The sequence below is a fragment of the Narcine bancroftii genome, chromosome 6 (assembly GCF_036971445.1).
Source record: "Narcine bancroftii isolate sNarBan1 chromosome 6, sNarBan1.hap1, whole genome shotgun sequence".
NCBI lineage: Eukaryota > Metazoa > Chordata > Chondrichthyes > Torpediniformes > Narcinidae > Narcine > Narcine bancroftii.
The window spans coordinates 149,946,992-149,967,511 of NC_091474.1; the positions used below are offsets into that span (position 1 = coordinate 149,946,992).

Below are 20,520 nucleotides of genomic sequence, written 5' to 3' on the forward strand. Positions count from 1 at the left end.
TAATGTTTTTTTATTTATAGTAATGTTGTAAGATGGTTATAAAATGAATGTTTACACCGTGATGCTGCCGCAAACCAACGAGTTTCATGACTTGTTCATGACAATAAATTCTGATTCGGAAGAAGGGCTCAGAACCAAAATATATTTTTGTCAAAAAGATCCTAGATGCTGAAAAAACCAGCTAAGTTCCTCCAATATTTCGGTGTTTTTGCTGAATTGATAATACGTTTCTATGAAGCACATCCTGAATTGTTTGTTCTTCCTGGATCTTTTGCTTCAAACTAACACCAATATGTCACATGTGAGTCCAGGGGAACCAACACACTCGACCACTACTACACCACTATGAAGAATGCCTACTGAGCCATACCACAAGCGCACTTTGGTAAGTCTGGTCACCTGGCTGTTCTTCTGCTCCCGGTGTTTAATCAGAGACTGAAGACTGCAGCACCAGTGGTGAAGACAGTGAAAGTATGGTCAAGGGAGATGGAGAAGCATCTGAAGGACTGCTTTGAATCTGTGGACTGGAACATATTCAATAACTCATCCATAGACTTGAACGAACATGCAACAAGTGTCACCAAATTCATCAAGACCTGCATGGATGAGTGTGTGCCCACACGCAAATACCAGGTGCTCCCCAACCAGAAGCCCAGGATGAATCAGAGAATTCTCAACCTGCTGAGGGTAAGAACAAGGGCATTCAAGGCCGGTTATCGGAATCTTTACAAGAAGTCCACGTATGACCTGCAGAAGACCATCTCTGAAGCAAAGTGGCAATTCTGGAGGAAGCAGAGACAGACAGATACGTGTCAACTATGGCAGGGATTGCAAGGCCATTACAGCCTACAAAGCGAAGGAGAACACTATAGATGGCTATGATGGTTTATTACCCGGTGAGGTGAACACCTTCTATACTCGCTTTGAGAAAAGGAACAAAATAGTACTCATTAGAATCGCTGAAAAGGCTGAGGACCCTGTGTATCTGAGGGCGACATCAGAGCATCATTCAAAAGGATGAAGCCTCACAAAGCGTTTCCCATTTATGGTGTACCTGGCAGTGTACTGAAAATCTGCGCCAATCAACTGGTCATGGACATTTTGAATCTCTCATTGCTGAAGTCAGAAGTTCCCAGCTGCTTCAAAAGAGCATCAATCATCCCGGTACCCAAGAATAGTGTGAGTTTCCTCAATGACTACTGCCCAGTAGCACTAACTTCTACTGTGAGGAAATGCTTCGAGAGGCTGGTCATGGCCAGAATTAACATGTACCTAAGCAAAGATCTGGAACTGCTGCAAATCGCCTATTATCACAATTGTCCACAGATAATGCAATATCACTGAATGTCCACTCAGCTCTGGATCACCTCAAAAACAGCAATTCACACATACGGGTGCTTGACATAGACTACAGCTTAGCCTTCAATACCATTATCCCCTCAGTGCTGTCAAGAAACTACAAACTCTAAGCTTCTGTACCCCCCTCTGCAACTGGATCCTTAACTTTCTCATCGGAAGCCCACAGTCAGTATGAATTGAACCAACTCTCCTCCTCAACACAGGTGCACCCCAAGGATGCATGCTTAGCCCACTTTTCTACCCATTATACACCCATGACTGTGTGGCCAGGCAGAATTCCAATGCTATCTACAATTTTGCCAATGACACCACAGTTGTCGGCAGAATCACAAACAGCAATGAGGAACTGTACAGGATGGAGATAGATCGGCTCGTTGAATGGTATAACAACCACAACAACAACCTTGTGCTCAACGTCAAGAAAACCAAAGAAACGATTGTGGACTTCTGAAGTAAGTCAGGGAAGTACAACCCAGTCCTCAGTAGTGGAGAGGGACAAGAACTTTAAATTTTGGGTGTCATCATCTCCCAGGATCTGTCATTGAGCCTCCATGTTGACGCAATCACAAAGAAGGCTCGCCAGCAGCTATATTTTGTGAGGTGTCTGAGGAGGTTTGGTATGTCACCGAAGGCTCTCATAAGCTTCGACAGGTGTATCGTGGAGAGCATACTGGCTGGTCGCATCACTTTCTTGTATGAAGGATTCAACTCTCAGGACACGAATGAACTCCAGAGGATTGTTAACTCGGCCTGCGACATCACAGGCACCAGACTTCACTCCATCGACGACATCTATATGAGGCAGTGTCTTGAGAAAGCACCCACTACCCAGGCCATGCCCTCTTCACTCTTCTACCATCGGGGAAAAGGTATAGGAGTCTAAAGACAAGCACTCAACAGCACAAGGACAGCTTCTTCCCCTCTGCCAAAGACATCATTTTTCTTACACTTTTCTTTTCATTTTTTTTGATAGTAACTTTGTAAGATGGTTATGAGAGTTTGCAATATGATACGGCTGAAAACACCACATTTCATGAAAATAAATTCTATTCGATTCTGATTATAACTTGTCTACACCAAGCTGATACACAAACTGGTACTTACATGCCTTCACTGCTCATGGGTGGCCAAGCCTGAAGAAGCAGAACCAAATGCTGAAACTCAGATCCTTGGTTACTCGATTCGAGTAATTCCAAAAAGAGTTGAAAACGCTTCTCTTCATTCTCAATGTCACCAACGTCAACCTGACAATGATAATATCATAGAACCATCAGTTGATGACATACTCCAACACTCTGAGACTACTATAATCATCTCAAAATAAATTACTGTTTGTTTTGCTTCAAACGTAACATAGCTGGCATCAACAATGGCAAAATGCCAGTACATCATACCAATGAAAATTATTTTTGGTGACAACTTTTATAAAGTAAAATTGCAAAAGCCCATGTGATAGTTAACTGAATTTTTTTTAGAAAAATAAAGAAATTGCAATCTGCAACTCCTATGGCATTAACTTTGCTCAATACACAATTCCAAATGGTTAAAAATATAATTTGTCCACATAGAAGACAAAGCACAAAAAAGACAAAAGATTTTTTTTTCCCGCACAGCCATAATAACTGATCCTTTCCTAAGTCACAATATTAAATGGAATCTCCATTCATTGGAGAATAACATTGCTCATGTAATAAAGTAAAAATTTTCCAACAGACAACTCAATTCAACCTATGAATCAAAACTCAATCAAACAAGTTCAATCAACGCCACTGTAGGCTTTACTTAAGAATAATAACAATTCAAAGACAATTAAATTTAAATTTAGAGATACAGCACGATAACAGGCCCTTCTGATCCATAAGCCCGTGCTGCCCAATTACAACTGTGATTACTGACTAACCCTGTAAATCTTTAGAAGTGGGAGAAAATTGGAGCACTCGCAAGAATGTCATGCAAACATGGGGAGAATGTACGAAGACCTTACAGGCAGCTATAATGGCATTGCACTAATTGCTATGCTAACCAATGATAAGGTTTCTACTCCTTTGACTCAATAAAAAGAATTAAAATACCTGTTAACAATTCAATGATGTAAATGATGATTACATCAACAGGCAGCAGAGAACAATAAGTTCTACAAAAGATGTGAGAATTTATATCTATTCTTTCCCCAGAGATGTTCAGGATTTGAATATCAATAAAAATTAACATGAATCTGAGGGTGAGCCATGATCTTAATGAATCATGGAGTAGATTCAAGGAAGTTGTCTGGATAACTCCAGCTTCAATTCGTTAATTTCAAAATTACCCTCATCATCAGTAAACTTAAAAAAAAATCAAACGGATGCTCAACATTCAGGTGTTTTTAAGCCACTTTTTAAATTTGGTGATCTATTTCATGAGACCTGGTTCTGGAGATTCAATATCTGAACATTTGGTACCAGAATTTAATTCTGTAGGTTCTGGCAAACACATTTTCATATGGCTTCATTAATTAAAAATCAGTTGGAAAATATTACAAAGTGATATCAGACATATCATTGATGCAAGAAAAGGTTGAAAAGGCCAAGCAATATTTTTTTAAGAAAAGGGATGGCCTTTTTACTCCATCGACGACATCTATATGAGGCAGTGTCTTGAGATATTAATACAATATCTGATGGAGCTGGAAGGCTTTTAATAATTACTAGTTCATTGGGAAATAAGAAGGTGATAATAGTTAATATATATGCTCCTAATATCGAATGTCCTGAATTTTTTCAAAAGGTTTTTAATTTTTGACCTAATTTGAATGAATATGTGGTGATTATGGGTGGAAATTTCAACTGTTGCTTAAATCCTTTGATTGACAATTTTTCCATCATTCAGACACTTCCAAATAAATCAGCTTGTTATATTAACTCTTTCCTGTTGGATTATGGTTCAGTCGATATATGGAGATTTTACATCCGAAGGAAAAGGAATTTTATTTCTTTTCTCATGTATACCATAAATACTCTAGAATAGATTTAAAAAAAAAATTGATATGCAACTGATGCCTTCAATAGAGAAATGTGAATACAATGCAATCGTTGTTTCTGATCAAGCACCTTTAAAGCTTTCTGTTGAAATCTCTGGTGTCACTCCCAAAGATCAACAATGGTGGTTCAATTCCACTCTGCTTCAGAATGAGAAATTTATTAGCTTTATTAAAGATCAGATTTTTTTTTCCAGACAATCTCTACTGAAGGAATGTCCAATCTGGTAGTCTGGAATGCACTTAAAGCATTTTTATGAGGACAAATAATTATTTAAATAATAATTATTTAAATAATAATTATTCTGCTGGACTAAGTAAACTGACAGTACTCGCTAACAGAATTAAAGAGATTGACAAATTATATTCTATGATGCCTGGTATGGACCTTTATGAGGAAAGCGTAGAACGTCATACTTAGCAATGATTTATTATTAAATTACCCTATTGAGAATCAATTACAAACTTAAATCTCAATTTTATATACATGGAGAGAAATCAGGTAAGCAGTTAGCTAGTCAACTGAAGGCAGTGGCATTTAAAGACAAATTACAAAGATAGGCAAGAAGGATGGAAACTTTACTTTTGACCATGCTGAAATTAATAGTGTTTCAGGAATTATATTCATATCCATACATATCTGAATTTCCTAATAATTCTATTTCAATGGATAGATTCTTGCAACGATTGAATATTCCAAACTATCACTAGAATATCAAAACTTGTTGGAAGCTCCAATTTCAGAGTTGGAAGTTTCCTAAGCTATTTCTTATTAATCTGGCAAGGCACCAGGTCCTGATGGCTTTACAGTGGAATTTTAAAAATAATTTACTAATTTACTTGTCCCTCAACTAGGTCAAGTATTTGAAAATTCTGTTGTTTACTGGGGCTTTATTTGAAACTTTTCATGAAGTGTCAATTTAATTGATTACTGAAAAGGATAAAGATCAGACTGAATGTACTTGCTATTGGCCAATTTCTTTGCTGAATGTAGATTTTAAGGTTCTTTCTAAGATTTTGGCTGGTTGGTTGGAAAATATCCTTCCCTCTGTCATATCTAAAGATCAGACTGGATTTATTAAAGCACTATTCACATTTTAACATCCATAGATTATGATTATTATTTATTCCTCTTTGAATATAATTCCAGAATGTGCATTTTCTCTAGATCAGTTGTTCTCAACCTTTTTCTTTCCACTCACATACCACTTTAGGTATTCCCTATGCCATAGGTGCTCTGTGATTAGTAAGGCATTGCTTAAGATGGTATATGGGTGGAAAGAAAAAGTTTGAAAACCACTCTTTTAATTGTACCTAATTGACTCATTATGTGCACGGTCTCAGAACTCCAAAGGAAATGGGCCAATGACACTTTTTCTCAAGCCAAATATTTCAGTAATAATTTGGTCTAGAGAAGTGATTCTCACCTTCCCTTCTCAACTTAAGCAATGCCTTACTAATCACAGAGTACCGATGGCATAGGGATTACTTAAAGTGGTATGTGAGTGGGAAGAAAAAGGTTGAGAACCACTGCTTCAGATGCTGAAAAGACTTTTGACAGAGTGGAGAGGAACTATTTATTTGAAAAATTAAGATTTAATTTTTGTAAAGGCTTTAGATCATGGATTAAATTGATTTATATTACCCCCTTAACTATGGTGGTTACTAATAATGACAAATCCTCCTTACTTAGGCTGTTTAGGGGAACTGTTTAGGATATCCCCTTAAGCCCCTTGCTATTTGATCTAGCTTTAGAACCTCTGGTAATAGCCCTTAGAGACATTCTTGAGGTTCAAGGGATTGTCAGAAATGGAGTAACTCATAAGGTTTTTTTGTATGCAGATTTAAACTATTAGTTTACATTTCAGATCCCAAAAGTCCTATCCCAACTATGTTATCTGCGTTTTCTCAATTCAACTCTTTCTCTAGATACAAATTAAACCTCCATAAATTTTTTCAAATTAATTCGTAGGTCCCTATGGAACTCAAGTTCCATTAAAGATTGTTAGAGATAATTTCACATACTTAAGGGATTAAAATTAGTAAATGATTTATAGAAATGTGGCGGTATGCCATTAGGTAGGCGAACCGGCCCCGCTTGTCAACCATGTGGCGGGGCAGCAGGCCAAAATTGCGCCGTCGGGGAGGTTTCCTCTCGATCTCGGCACCGGGCTCAGAAGCCTGCGCTTGGGAACCCACGTGACACCCCGGTGACGTTGGGTGGGTCCCCCAGCGCAGTTCTCAGCCAGGTCCGGGCTGGGAGTATAAGACCAGCCAGGCTGCCTGCAATAAATCAGTTTTTGCTCACTGAACTCAACCCGTCTGGTTGTGCGATCCTTCAGTTAGCAGTGTAGCCGCTGCTACAATTGGTGACCCCGACAGGTTCAAACGTCTTTGAAACCAACATGAAAGATCCTTCGATCAACGCTATTGCCATCAAGCTTCCTGACTTCTAGGTTCAGGAGCTGGAGACCTGGTTCAGCCATGCAGAGGTTCAGTTTCACCTCCACCAGATTTCATCGGATTCGACCAAGTTTTATCATGTGGTCGTCGCCCTGGATCAAGCCAATGCCAAATGAGTGCTGCACTTCGTTCAGCATCCCCCCCGTGGAAGGTAAGTACAAGACCATCGAGCGGGTGCTCACTGGCTCCCTCGGCCTCTCCAGGCACCAGTGTGCTGCTCCAGTGCTGCACCTCAACGCCTTAGGGGACAGAACTCCAATCGAGTTGATGGACGAGATGCTCGCGCTCATTAGCGATCACACCAACTGCCCACTCTTCGAGTGCATCTTCCTCGACCATCTGCCTGAAGACATCCGGCCTTTACTGTCCCGGAGACTCTAGGAAGGTCACTCAAAAGGTTCAGGAGCTATGGCTCGAAAGATTCTTGGAGGGCTCAGCAGTCCAGCAGGTTACGAGTTACGGGCATGATCACGCCAAGCCTTCCTCTAGCACTGTGGTGGAACACCCGGCCCCTGCAGAGGCCTCAGAGAGCATAGCCAGAAGCAAGTCATCCATTTCAGGCCTCTGCTTCTTCCACCAGCACTGGGAAGCCAAGGCTCGGAAGTGTCATCAGGAAAATGAGCAGGCCAGCTGCTCTTAATGGCTGTGGCAACTGGCCAAGAACACAGCCTCCTGCAGGCTGCAGGATTCAGTCAGCGGCTGACGTTTCCTCGTTGACACCGGGGCCAAGATCAGCGTCATCCCAGCTACAGCCATCGAGTTCCGGAACCAGCCTCGAGGACCTCCCCTCCATGCAGCCAATTCAACGGAGATCCGAACCGATGGAGACAAGACAGTCCACTTCCAGATTGGCCAGCGAAAGTTCACGTGGAGGTTCACCATTTCGTCCCTTCCAACCACCATACTGAGTGTCGATTTCCTCCTCGCCCACGGACTCCTGGTCAACATTAAAGTTACGTGACTGGTAGATGCCCATAACTTACAATCCAATCACCTCAACGCCTCCTGCACACAGCAGCCGCAGATGGCCATGGTCAGCTCGCCCAAGGTCGAGTTTCAGCATATCCTGGATGAGTTCCCGTCCCTCCTCAAGCTACAATTCTCTGCTGCCTCATCACACCACGGGGTGTTTCATTACATCCGCACCCAAGGCTTGCCGGTCCACGCTAAGGTATGCTGACTCCCGCTGGACACGTCCAGATAGCGAAGGAAGTGTTCGTGCATCTGCAGAAGCTGGGGATCATTCAACGCTCCGACAGTCCTTGGGTCTCACCACTCCACCTGGTCCTGAAAGCCTCCGGCGGCCGGTGCTCTGCGGAGATTATCGATGGCTTAACAACGCAACATCAGGACTTTACGGCCAACTTGCATGGCACAAGGGTATTTTCCAGGGTTGACCTGGTGCACGATCACCCCTTTCGGCGTTTGAGTTCCTACACATGCCGTTCGGGCTCAAGAACGCTGCCCAGACCTTCCAGCGCCTTATGGACACAGTGGGCAGGGATTTGAATTTCGTATTCATTTACCTAGATGACGTCCTTGTCGGCAGCAGAGACCGGGCACAACACAAGTCTCACCTGTACACCCTCTTCTCCTGACTGGCCGAGTTTGGCCTAATGATCAATCTGGCCAAGTGCCAGTTCGGGAAAGAGTCCATGCAGTTCCAGGGCAATACCGTCACGGCCGAAGGAGTCACACCTGCCGCTATGAAGGTCACTGCAATCAGGGATTTCCCACGCACGGATAACCTCAAGGGGCTACAGGAGTTCGTGGGTATGGTCAATTTCTATAACCGCTTCATTTTTGGCACTGCACGCATCATGCAGCAGCTCTTCGCCCTCATCGTGGCCAAAGACAAGACAGTCACCTGGACTCCAGAGGCCAGCAGCGCATTCGAAACCATGAAAGATGCCTTCACAAAGGCTACCTTGGTCGTCCACCCACACACCGACCTGCATATGGCGCTCTCCATCGATGCCTCTGCCACAGCTGTCGGCGCCGTCCTGGAGCAGCAGGTGAGCGGACAGTGGAAATCACTGGCATTCTTTAGCAGACTTCTTCGTCGGCCAGAGCGCAAGTATAGTGCTTTCGATCGTGAGTTGCTGGGCATGTACCTAGCAGTGCGTTATTTCCGCTATTTCTTGGAGGGGAAGACTTTCACCATTTTTACTGACCACAAACCCCTTACTCAGGTGCTCGCTATGGTAAGAGATCCCTGGTCGGCCCGCCAACAGTGTTTCCTCTCCTTCATGTTGGAGTTCACCACCGACATTCGGCACAAGGAGGGGAAAGACAACGTGGTCGCCGACGCACTCTCACAACCGGCTATTTGCGCGTTAAAACCCGGCCTAGACTTTGACCAGAAGTCTGACGAGGAAACGTGGGCCTTCAGGACTGCCATCACGGGCCTGCGGTTCCATGACCTCCTGACTCCTCAGGGTGAGGGCACCATCCTGTGCGATGTCTCCATGGGCACCCCGCGACCAGTGGTTCCCCAGCAGTGGCGCAGGCAAGTCTTCCACCATATCCATGACTTTTCCCACCCTTCCATCAGGTCCCAGGTCCGTATGGTGGCACAACGCTTCGTCTGGCATGGGCTTCAAAAGCAAATTGCGGACTGGGCCAGAACCTGCATCCATTGCCAGCTTTCCAAGGTACACGGGCACACCAGAGCGCCCATACAAGATTTTGAACACGTCCGGGAACGGTTCAGCCATATACATGTGGACATCGTCGAACCCTTGCCCATTTCCCGAGGTAATCGTTACCTTTTCACAGTGTTAGACCGCACCACTCGTTGGCCTGAGGTGATCCCGATGCCTCCACGGACTCCTGCTCCTGAGTGTTTTTGAACGGTTAGGTTGCCCGTTTCGGCATCCTGAACCACCTCACCACTGATCGGGGCGCCCAGTTCACCTCTGCGCTCTGGGGACAGCTCGCCAACAGGCTGGGGATTGAGCTACATCACACCATAGCCTATCACCCACAGGCCAATGGGGTAGTCGAGCGATTGCACCGCCACCTTAAGTCTGCACTTATGGCCCACCTCACTGGCCCCGACTGGGTGGATGAGCTGGCTTGGGTGCTCCTGGGCATCCGCTCGACACCCAAAGAAGATCTACAGGCGTCATCAGCTGAGCTGTACTACGTTGCACCGCTAGCCCTACCCGGTGAGTTCGTCAATGCACGTCACAACCCCCAGCAGTCACCGGACGGTCTACTTCCCTGTCTCTGGGCCCAGTTGGACTCTGTCACACCCCCACTGCCGCTCAGACACGGCACATGGGCCGCTTACATCCCCAGTGAGCTGTACTCTGCAGAGTACGTTTTTGTCATGCGGGGCCCGTCCACAGCACCTCTACAAACACTATACGAAAGGCCGTACAAAGTTGTCCAGCGTTCAGGATCCACTTTCACACTGGACATCGGTGGTAAGAGGGAACTGTTTACGGTGGACAGGTTAAAACCAGCCCACCTCGAACCCACTGAACTAGTAGTTGTGGCCCAACCCAAAATTGAGGATAGAACTTGGAAAGTAAACTTCAAAGTACTTCAGAGATATTTAAATGCAGAGGACAAACATTAACCTGTTCTTTATACAGTAATGAAGACTAGATGATCCAAGATGACTACTATATCAACTGCTTATGAAGAGTTCTATAGATAAACCTCAAGAATTTGTACTTCCATTGTGTAAAATAAAATTTTATAATAACTGTAAAAACTGAAGAAAAAGCCGATTTTTTAGATGCTGTAAACAAGTAGCCATATTCTGGAGGCAAACGATAGATACACAATACACAAGGAAATTACAGAAACCAAGGAAATCAAAGTGTGACATGGGAATTCTAACAGCACATTTTCTCCCTCTCATGGTTAAGCTAAATTTCTGGATTTAAAGTTATGGAAGAATGTCTATAGCAAGATGAATACCTTTAAATTATTAATTCTAATAACTATTCTCTACTGCCTCAACATCTATTATTTCTTAGAGTTCAAATAGTATTTTCTTCAATGTAGTTTAAATTTTGCAAGAGTGAATTTATCCACAATCTGAGAGAACTTATATTTATAGAGTTTAGAAGTTAGTTAAATATTAAACTTTCTTTACTGTTCATACAGCCTAAGAGGATTACATAATCCCACACAAATTTAGAGACTGTTGACATTTGGTTCACAGAAGTTTGTTTTCCTTCTTAAGAGGCTGCAGGAAAAGCAAGAGGCACAGCAATTAAGATGAAGTACACTGTGTGAAGGGGTCAATCGGGGGGGGGGGGGGGGGGGCAGAAGGAAGACAGCCCATGGGGATGTGAGGAGTTGCCCAAGGGACATGGGAACTAGAGAGTGAGTGGAAGAGCAAGTGAAGGGATGCACGAGAGTGAGGGGAAGAGCAGAAGCAGGAGAGAAACCGAGAGGAGTGAGAGACAGAGAATGCGAGTAAAAGAGAGGAAGGATGAGAGGGGTCAGAGAGGGGGGAAAATAAGGTGAGGGGAGAATGGGGAGGGAGGGGGTCAAGGGAATGATGGAGGGATGTGAACGAACTAGAGGGAGGGGGCAAACTAATGGGAGCGTAAACAAAACTCAAAAATGGAGAGGAGGAGGAGATTTCAAAGTACAGGTACACAATCCTTTATCCGGAACTCTTGGGGGACAGTGTGTTGCGAATTTCAGATTTTTCCGTATTTCAGAACAAAAGCCAGCTGCCCCAGATTTAAGCCCACCCGAATTGTGCTGCCGTACCCACCCTCACCCCTTCCAGTCATGCCGCCGTCTACACCTCGCTTGCCCGAGTCACGCTGCCATCTCCCCCTCTCCCGCCCAAGTTGCACTGCCGTCTCCCTCCTTGCTCGCCCGAATCGCGCTGCCGTCTTCCCCACTTGCCCGCCTGAGTCGCGCTGCCTTCTCCCTCCTCGCTTGCCCGAATCGCGCTGCCGTCTTCCCCACTCGCCTGCCTGAATCGCGCTGCTGCCTCTCACTGCACACCCCCCCCCTTCCAGGTTTGGAGCTTTCCGGATTTTAGATGTCCGGATAAAGGATTGTGTACCTGCACATTCAAAAATATACTTAAATGAACAAATACATGCACACTGATGGGAACTGGAATCAACCACTAAAGTCTGAGTCAACAAGTGACTTTTTTTTAAAAACAAGGCAAAATTTCACATAAAATCTGAACTCTTTCATGTGCTTGTTCTTAATCCTGTCAGTAAAATAAACTGATGTGGGATACACTTCCAAGTATTGTCAAATTATTTTGAATATTGTATACTGAGGAATTTCAAAAGTTACAAAATAGAATAAATGTAAAACTTCCCGTCTTTGCTGAGTTTAATTTTGCAAAATAGTTTCCATCTTCCAGATGGTGGATTGGGAACATCTGGTGAAATAAATATAGGACATTTCAGCAAAGATGCTAGAATTATTCTAATATTTAGATTTAAAAATTATTTGAATCTAATTTTGATCAAGGTACAGTCAAGAAGCCTGCTGACACTTAATATGAACCAGAATTTATGGCTGGCAAATAGAATCTGACTTCCTGCACTGTAATAAATTGGATTTTTAAATTCTGGAGTTTTGAACACTTGAAATTTGCTTTTAGTTTCAGCTTGCAGAAATGATTCTGGATATAATAAACTTTCAACAAATATCCTTATTTGTCCTTTTTATGCATTAATCTGATGGGGCAGCATTTATTGTCAAACCCTTATTGCTTTTTAGAAGGTTTGGCAGTTGTTACCTTCATGAGGATTTTTATGTAATGAGATGATAGACTAGGAGTCTAGGACAAATACAAACTTGAATACTATATTTAGGTACCTTAACTACTGATACCATAAATCCTTAATATTTTTAAAATGATTACAAAATAGAAAGTAAAACACATTACCTGTCTCTCTGGCCAGCATGCTTTCAGAACTGCCTGAGTTCTGAAGAGCACAAGTAACTTGCTATCCTCATCTTTAAGATGAAATGCCTGCTCAAGAATTTGCAGAACATCAATGCGGGGTTTTACAGGAAAATCTGCATCTCCACATAAAGGTCTCAGCCATGCCAAGAGGTCATCTGAAAATACGAGGTTTTCCCTAAATTACAGGAAAACAGAAAAGTGGATTAAAATAAAAGTATTTGATCAGTTGTTGACTTAAAATGTTGAATGTAAAGTTGCACTTACCCTTTTAAAACACTGGAGTGGACAGACTTGACAATACCTTCAAGTACTTGAAGTGGATCCTTTTCCGAAAGAACATTTGTTCTGATACCATAGAATAAAAACAGCAAAGTCAGTGGAAATATACATATAGCTATCTGGTCATTAATGAGAATTTGAATCATCTAGATATGGTACAATGCAAGAACTCATGAAATTGAAGTAGGAATAAGGCATCTGGCCCATCAAGCCTGCTCCACCATGAGTGATCTGGGCATGGACACAGCTCCACTTGCCCACCCATTCCTCATAACCCCAAATTCCAGCATTACTCTAAAATCTCTATCTAAAATACATTTAATGAGGCCTAATTGGGCAGAGAATTCCACAAATTCTCTGCTCTGGAAGAAGCATCTTCTCACCTGTGTCTTAAATCTACTCCCCTGAATCTTCAGAGTATGTGTCTTAGTTCCAGTTTCACCTGCCAGTGGAAGCAACCTCCCTGCTTTGATCTCATCGATTATTTTCATAATTAGACAATGAATATAGTTCCAGGCTCTTGAATTTTTACTCATGAGCTATTTTCCTCACTTCCAGAATTAACTTGGTGAACATGCACTGCATTGCCCCCAAAGATAGCATATCCTTTCTCAAGGAAGACCAGAACTGCACATAGTATTCCAGGTGTGGCCTCACCAGTAGCCAGTACAGTTCCAACAGAGCTTCCTTGCTCTAAAATTCAATCCCTCTCACAATGGCCAACATCCCATTTGCCTTCTGCTCCACCTACAAACCAACTTAAAGTGATTCTTATGCAAGCACACCCGTCTCTGCACAACAGCATGTTGCAATTTTTAATATTTATTATTTTTTAATTTTACTATTTTTATTTTTACTATTTTTCCTTCCAAAGTGGATGGCCTCATATATACAGGTACACATTCCTTTATCTGGACATCTAAAATCCGGAAAGTTCCAAAAACCAGCTTGCTTTTACAGGTGCTGGTGCAGCAGCAGTGGGAGAGAGAGAGAGAGACAGCAGCAGGGGGGGGGGGGGGGGTGTGCGTGGTGGTGGTGGAGAGACGGCAGCACGACTCGGGTGGGCAGGCGTGAAAGACGACAGTGCGATTTGGATGGGCGAGAGGGAGAAAGACGACAGCGCAACTCAGGTGGGCATGGGGAGAGAGACGGCAGGGCGACTCAGGCAGGTGGAGTGGGGGAGGGAGATGGCAGCATGACTTGGGCGAATGGGGGAAGAGAGAGAGAGAGAGAGAGAGAGAGAGAGACGGCAGCGTGACTGGAAGGGGGTGGATATGGCAGCTTAATTTGGGTGGGCTTAAATCTGGGGCAGCTGGCTTATCTTCTGGAATATGGAAAAATCTGAAATTCAGAACACTGTCCCCCAGGAGTTCCGGATAAAGGATTGTGTACCTATACAAACATTGTACCATCTGTGACAACCTTGCTCATACACTTCTTATTAAATATTTGTTTTCAAAAATTATACATAGTAATATTTTAAATATAGAATATATTAAACTTTTTCTCATAAACACAACGAACAAAAACAGTCCCACTCTCCCATTCATATAGATCTGTTTACTGTCAAAGCTTACATATATTTTAAGTATCGAGTACAATTGGGAAAACGATGTTTTTGTGTATAGTTTCTTTTATACCCTTTTTATTACTGTATCTGGGCCCCCTTTGTGGTCCAGGTATGTCTGCCAGACCTTTACAAAAGTGTTGTATTTATTCTTTAAGTTATATGTGATTTTTTTCCATTGGTATACAGCTGGTTATTTCTGCAGTCCCTTGCACTATAAGTAGAGAGGTCGGGATTCCAAGTGATCATGATACATTTTTTTCGCTACTGCTAGTGCTATTTTTATAAATGAGATTTGAATTTTAGTCAATTTGTCACTTATTTCCATTAAATTACCTAATAGATATAACTCCAGGTTGCCTGTGAAAGCCACTCCTGTTATCCTGGTTAATTTTTCTTGCCAAAATAGCCTCACTTTCACACACCGCCACGTGGCATGTAGAAAAGTTCCTCTCTCAGACCCACATTTGAAAAACATCACTGAAATTTTGGCTTTTGATCTGTGTAACTTTTGTCGGGTAAGATATAATTGGTGTAAAAAATTATTCTGAACAGTCCATATCTTGCATTTATAATTGATGTCATGCTGACCTTACATCAATCTGACTAGCTTCTTTCTGAAATCACCACACCCAAGTCCGGCTCCCATCTTTCCCTTGATCTTTGCAACCCTAGTTTTGCACTTTCGCTCTACTCCATCCAAACCATTCGTTCAATTTACTAATTTCAGGTGGGGTGAACGTTGGTTCCCATCTTTCTCTTAAGAACGATCTAAGCTGGAGAAAACAGAAGAAGGTCTCATTGGCCATTTCGTATTCATGTTTTAATTGTTCAAAGGACACGAGTTCCCTCCGTGTAACAGTCCTCAATATAACTTCTACCTTTGTCATACCACAAATTTAATATTCTAATGTCCATGTTCATAGGCAATAACACTTTTTTACACAGTGGTGCTTTTACTGATATCTCTTTTTTTTCCCTATACATTCATTAATTTCTTGCCATGTAATAATCATATCTATTAGAATGGGGTTATTTGTCTTTTTCTTCAGTGATTTGAAATTCCATTTATAGATAAAGTTCTTTGCTTTCCCCTCCTCCATTGAGTTCTTTTTCAATTGAACCCAAGACGCGGGGTTGTCTTCAGTGAAGAAGGCTGCGAGAAATCTAGCCTGACCAGCTAGGTAATATTTTTTGAAATCTGGAAGTCCTCCCAGCACATAGTCCCATGTCAGTTTTTCTAATGCAAGTCTTGGTATCTTATTATTCCATAGGAACTATCTAATATGGTTGTTTAGTAGCTTTAAATAGTTTTTACAAAGCAGAATAGGCAACAATTGAAAAAAGGTATTGAAGTCTTGGCATCACTTTCATTTTGATGCAGTTAACCCTTCCCACCAAGGTAATCGATAAGTCTCTGCATTTCTGAAGGTCTCTTTCTATCTTCCCAAGAAGAGGAACATAATTTAGTTTGAGCAGATCTTGCAAGTTTCTATTCCAAGATATTTTATTCTATCTGTCTTCCATTTAAATTTACTTCCTTTTTGGTATTGTCCTAACCTATTAGCTAATGTTTTTACTAGTATCTTATTAACAGCATTTAAGAGGGACATTGGTCTGTATGATGACGTTTTTTGTGGGTCGCTGTTCATTTTTGGTAACACTGTAATAATCAAGGTAAAGAATGACTCTGGGAGGGTCTGTGTTTCCATCACTTGGCCCAAGACGTCCATTAAAAGGGCCATTAATAATTCTTTGAATTGTCTATAAAACTCAGGTGGAAATCCATTATCTCCCAGTGATTTATTTGCCTGTAGGGTGCCTAAGGCCTTTTTGACTTCTTCCCTTGTGAAGGGAATATCTAATTCTATCCTTGCTCTCTCTTCCAGCCTTGGAAGTTTGACATTCAGAAAAAAATCTTCCACTTTGTTCTCATCTCCAAGTAATTCTGATTTGTAGTTTTGTGTAATATTGACTAAAAGTGTCATTAATTTTTTGCTTATATTCTAGTGTCTGTTTTTGTTTTTATAGCATTTATCATTCTTGATGACTCCTCTGTTTTAATCTGCCAAGGGAGCTCATTTACTTATCTACTCCAATGTCCTCTGCACAATTTGCTATTCTATTCAATTTAGTGTTAACAACAAATTTGGATGCACAAAATTTAGTCACCCCTCCATTCATTTATGTGTATTGTGAACAGTGATGGGCCCAGCATCGATCCCTGTGCCACATCACTAAACTTTGAATGCAAAGCAGAGAAACACCCATTTATTGCAACTCTATGCCTTCTGCTGGTTAACCAAATCATGATTCATGCTCGGACATTACCCTAACTTATGTAGAAGTTTTTCTGTTTATCTTGTATGACATCTCAGATGCTGTTTGACCTGTTGAGCACTCTTTTTAATTCAGATCAATAATAACTGAAGTTTTAATGCTTTGTACGCACAGTCTATTTTCTAGAATAAATGTAATAATGCACCCTACTCCCTCTGCTCCCCCTTGCTTGCTGGAATAGTCCCAGTACATCTAGTCTCCATGAGATGCAAACAAGAAAATTAAAAATCAAGCAATAAAAAATGTGCTGGGAGTCCAATTTGCAGCTCAGAGTTGCACATTGCCGAGTTAGGTGGAGGCAGAAATGCTCAACATGCTGAGTGCCACCTTCAATGAGGTATAATTCCAGATATAGCAAGTGCTATCTCATGGGAGTTCAGAAATGATAGCAACATGAATTTTGGCACTGATAATTTAGCCTTCGTGTTACTCATTGGAAGCAAATAACATTCTGCTGAATAATAGAGTGCTTATTTATTCTAAGATGCAGAATTTTCTGCACAATGCATATAATAAAATGAGAAAATGAAAAAATGTACAAGCTATTTTAAAACATATCAAATAACAAAATAAATTCATAAATATTTCTTATTTTATTTACAATGACTGTATTCCTTACACGTTTTTGATCATGATCTGAAAAATCATTTTGTATTCAAGTAACACTGTAGACAGCTAATTGGGGTTGAACACGGCTGCACTGTTGGAAGACTTTGGTCAGCAGTTAAACCAGAAACTTATCAAATGTATGACAGAGTACATAGTCAGCAGAACTTGGATACATTTCTTCAACCCACTTTGGCCAATTTCAGCTAATGAATACTTAATATTGTGAAGGGAATGGGTAAAATCAAATAGAATTATTTTTCCAGGTCATTGAGAAATTCAGAACCAAAAAACAACATCCAAAAAAAAAGTGGAGAATGCTAGTGCAGGAAGAAATGCTTTAAAAAAGGCTGCAAAAGTACACCATAAGGCCTGGTTGAGAGTCAAAATTGTTTAAAAGTAGACAACCAGTTGCAAAATCTATGTGACAAGGAATATGGACAAAGATCAGGTTTAAAAAAATGTCTTGCTGGTATCAGAATTTGTGGAACAGCTTGTTGCTATACTGGCACGTTGCAGCAAATGCAAGACCAACCATGGGTTGTATTGTGCATTGACTAAATTGTGTGCTCGTTCCTTGCTGAGCAGCCCTCCAACAGAAATACTATCTTCCTAATTGCTACAAAGCAGCCAGTGCTGGAAAGTATGCTGGCCAATAAAATTTCACATAATAAACACTTGAGTGAGAGGGCAAAGGATGACAGATGTCTGTGTAATAATACCAAGGCAGGAGTGCATACTATTATGTCAAACACTCTTCTTTCTTTGGCTTGGCTTCGCGGACGAAGATTTATGGAGGGGTATGTCCACGTCTGCTGCAGGCTCGTTGGTGACTGACAAGTCCGATGTGGGACAGGCAGGCACGGTTGAAGCGGTTGCAAGGGAAAATTGGTGGGTTGGGGTTGGGTGTTGGGTTTTTCCTCCTTTGTCTTTTGTCAGTGAAGTGGGCTCTGCGGCCTTCTTCAAAGGAGGTTGCTGCCCGCCGAACTGTGAGGCGCCAAGATGCACGGTTTGAGGCGATATCAGCCCACTGGGGGTGGTCAATGTGGCAGGCACCAAGAGATTTCTTTAAGCAGTCCTTGTACCTCTTCTTTGGTGCACCTCTGTCTCAGTGGCCAGTGGAGAGCTTGCCATAGAACACGATCTTGGGAGGGCGATGGTCCTCTATTCTGGAGACGTGACCCACCCAGCGCAGTTGGGTCTTCAGCAGCATGGATTCGATGCTTGCGGACTCTGCTAGCTCGAGTACTTCGATGTTGGTGATGAAGTCATTCCAATGAATGTTGAGGATGGAGCGGAGACAGCGCTGATGGAAGCGTTCTAGGAGCCATAGGTGATGCCGGTAGAGGACCAAGATTCGGAGCCGAACAGGAGCGTGGGTATGATAACGGCTCTGTACACGCTGATCTTTGTGTGTTTCTTCAGGTGGTTGTTTTTCCAGACTCTTTTGTGTAGTCTTCCAAAGGCGCTATTTGCCTTGGCGAGTCTGTTGTCTATCTCTTTGTCGATCTTTGCATCAGATAAAATGGTGCAGCTGAAGTAGGTAAACTGGTTGACCATTTTGAGTTTTGTGTGCCCGATGGAGATGTGGGGGGGCTGGTAGTCATGGTGGGGAGCTGGCTGATGAAGGACCTCAGTTTTCTTCAGGCTGACTTCCAGGCCAAACATTTTGTCAGTTTCCGCAAAACAGGACATTATGCGCTGGAGAGCTGGCTCTGAATGGGCAACTAAAGCGGCATCGTCTGCAAAGAGTACTTCACGGACAAGTTGCTCTTGTGTCTTGGTGTGAGCTTGCAGGCGCCTCAGATTGAAGAGACTGCCATCCGTGCAGTACCGGATGTTAACAGCGTCTTCATTGTTGAGGTCTTTCATGGCTTGTTTCAGCATCATGCTGAAGAAGATTGAAAATAGGGTTGGTGCGAGAACGCAGCCTTGCTTCACGCCATTGTTAATGGAGAAGGGTTCAGAAAGCTCATTGCTGTATCTGACCCGACCTTGTTGGTTTTCGTGCAATTGGATAACCATGTTGAAGAACTTTGGGGGGCATTCGAGGCGCTCGAAAGCCCTTTCCTGCTCACGGTGTCAAAGGCTTTGGTGAGGTCAACAAAGGTGATGTAGAGTCCTTTGTTTTGTTCTCTGCACTTTTCTTGGAGCTGTCTGAGGACAAAGACCATGTCAGTAGTTCCTCTGTTTGCACGAAAGCCACACTGTGATTCTGGGAGGTCATTTTCGGCAACACTAGGTATTAGTCTATTAAGGAGAATCCTAGCGAAGATTTTGCCTGCAATGGAGAGCAGCGTGATTCCCCTGTAGTTTGAGCAGTCTGATTTCTCACCTTTGTTTTTGTACAGGGTGATGATGATGGCATCACGAAGGTCCTGAGGCAGCTTTCCTTGGTCCCAGCAGAGCATGAAAAACTCATGCAGTTTGGTATGCAGAGCTTTGCCGCCAGCCTTCCAGACCTCTGGGGGGGGGGGGGATTCCATCCATACCTGCTGCTTTGCCACTTTTTAGTTGTTCAATTGCCTTATATGTCTCTTTCCGGGTAAGGACCTCATACAGCTCTAGCCTTAAGGGTTGTTGCGGGAGCAGGAGCAGGGTAGATTCTTGGACTGAGCGGTTGGCACTGAAAAGGGATTGGAAGTGTTCTGACCATCGATTGAGGATGGAGATCTTGTCGCTGAGGAGGACTTCGCCGTCTGAGCTGCGCAGAGGGCTTTGGACGGGGTGAGGGGTTGTACACCGCCTTTGGTGTCTCATAAAAACCCCCGAAGTCGCCAATGTCGGCGCTAAGCTGGGTTCATTTGGTGAGGCTAGTCCACCACTCATTTTGGATCTCCCGGAGTTTGCGCTGAAGATGGCTGCATGCGAGACGGAAGGCTTGTTTTTTCTCTGGCCAGGAAGGCTTTGCAAGGTGAGCCTGGTGGGCAGATCGCTTCTTTGCCAGCAGCTCCTGGATTTCCTGGTTGTTTTCATCAA

The 20,520-nt window shown here is 42.8% G+C and overlaps 1 protein-coding gene across 3 annotated transcripts in view; it reads right to left on the bottom strand.

Annotated features, from left to right (window-relative positions):
• The window catches only part of nbas (NBAS subunit of NRZ tethering complex), a 292,652-nt gene that overhangs the window by 47,532 nt on the left and 224,600 nt on the right, over window positions 1–20,520 (bottom strand). For 2 of the 3 annotated variants that reach the window (XR_011340415.1, XM_069886343.1), the window contains exons 47-49: window positions 13,014–13,094; window positions 12,729–12,924; window positions 2,464–2,603 (exon numbers count right to left, since the gene is read on the bottom strand). Coding sequence is in view for 2 of the 3 variants with exons in the window: in XM_069886343.1 (XP_069742444.1) it covers window positions 2,464–2,603; window positions 12,729–12,924; window positions 13,014–13,094 (417 nt within the window). In the remaining variant the exon portion in view is untranslated. Of the gene's footprint in view, window positions 1–2,463; window positions 2,604–11,148; window positions 12,216–12,728; window positions 12,925–13,013; window positions 13,095–20,520 lie in introns of those variants that run through there. The other variant, XM_069886344.1, reaches the window with a different exon arrangement.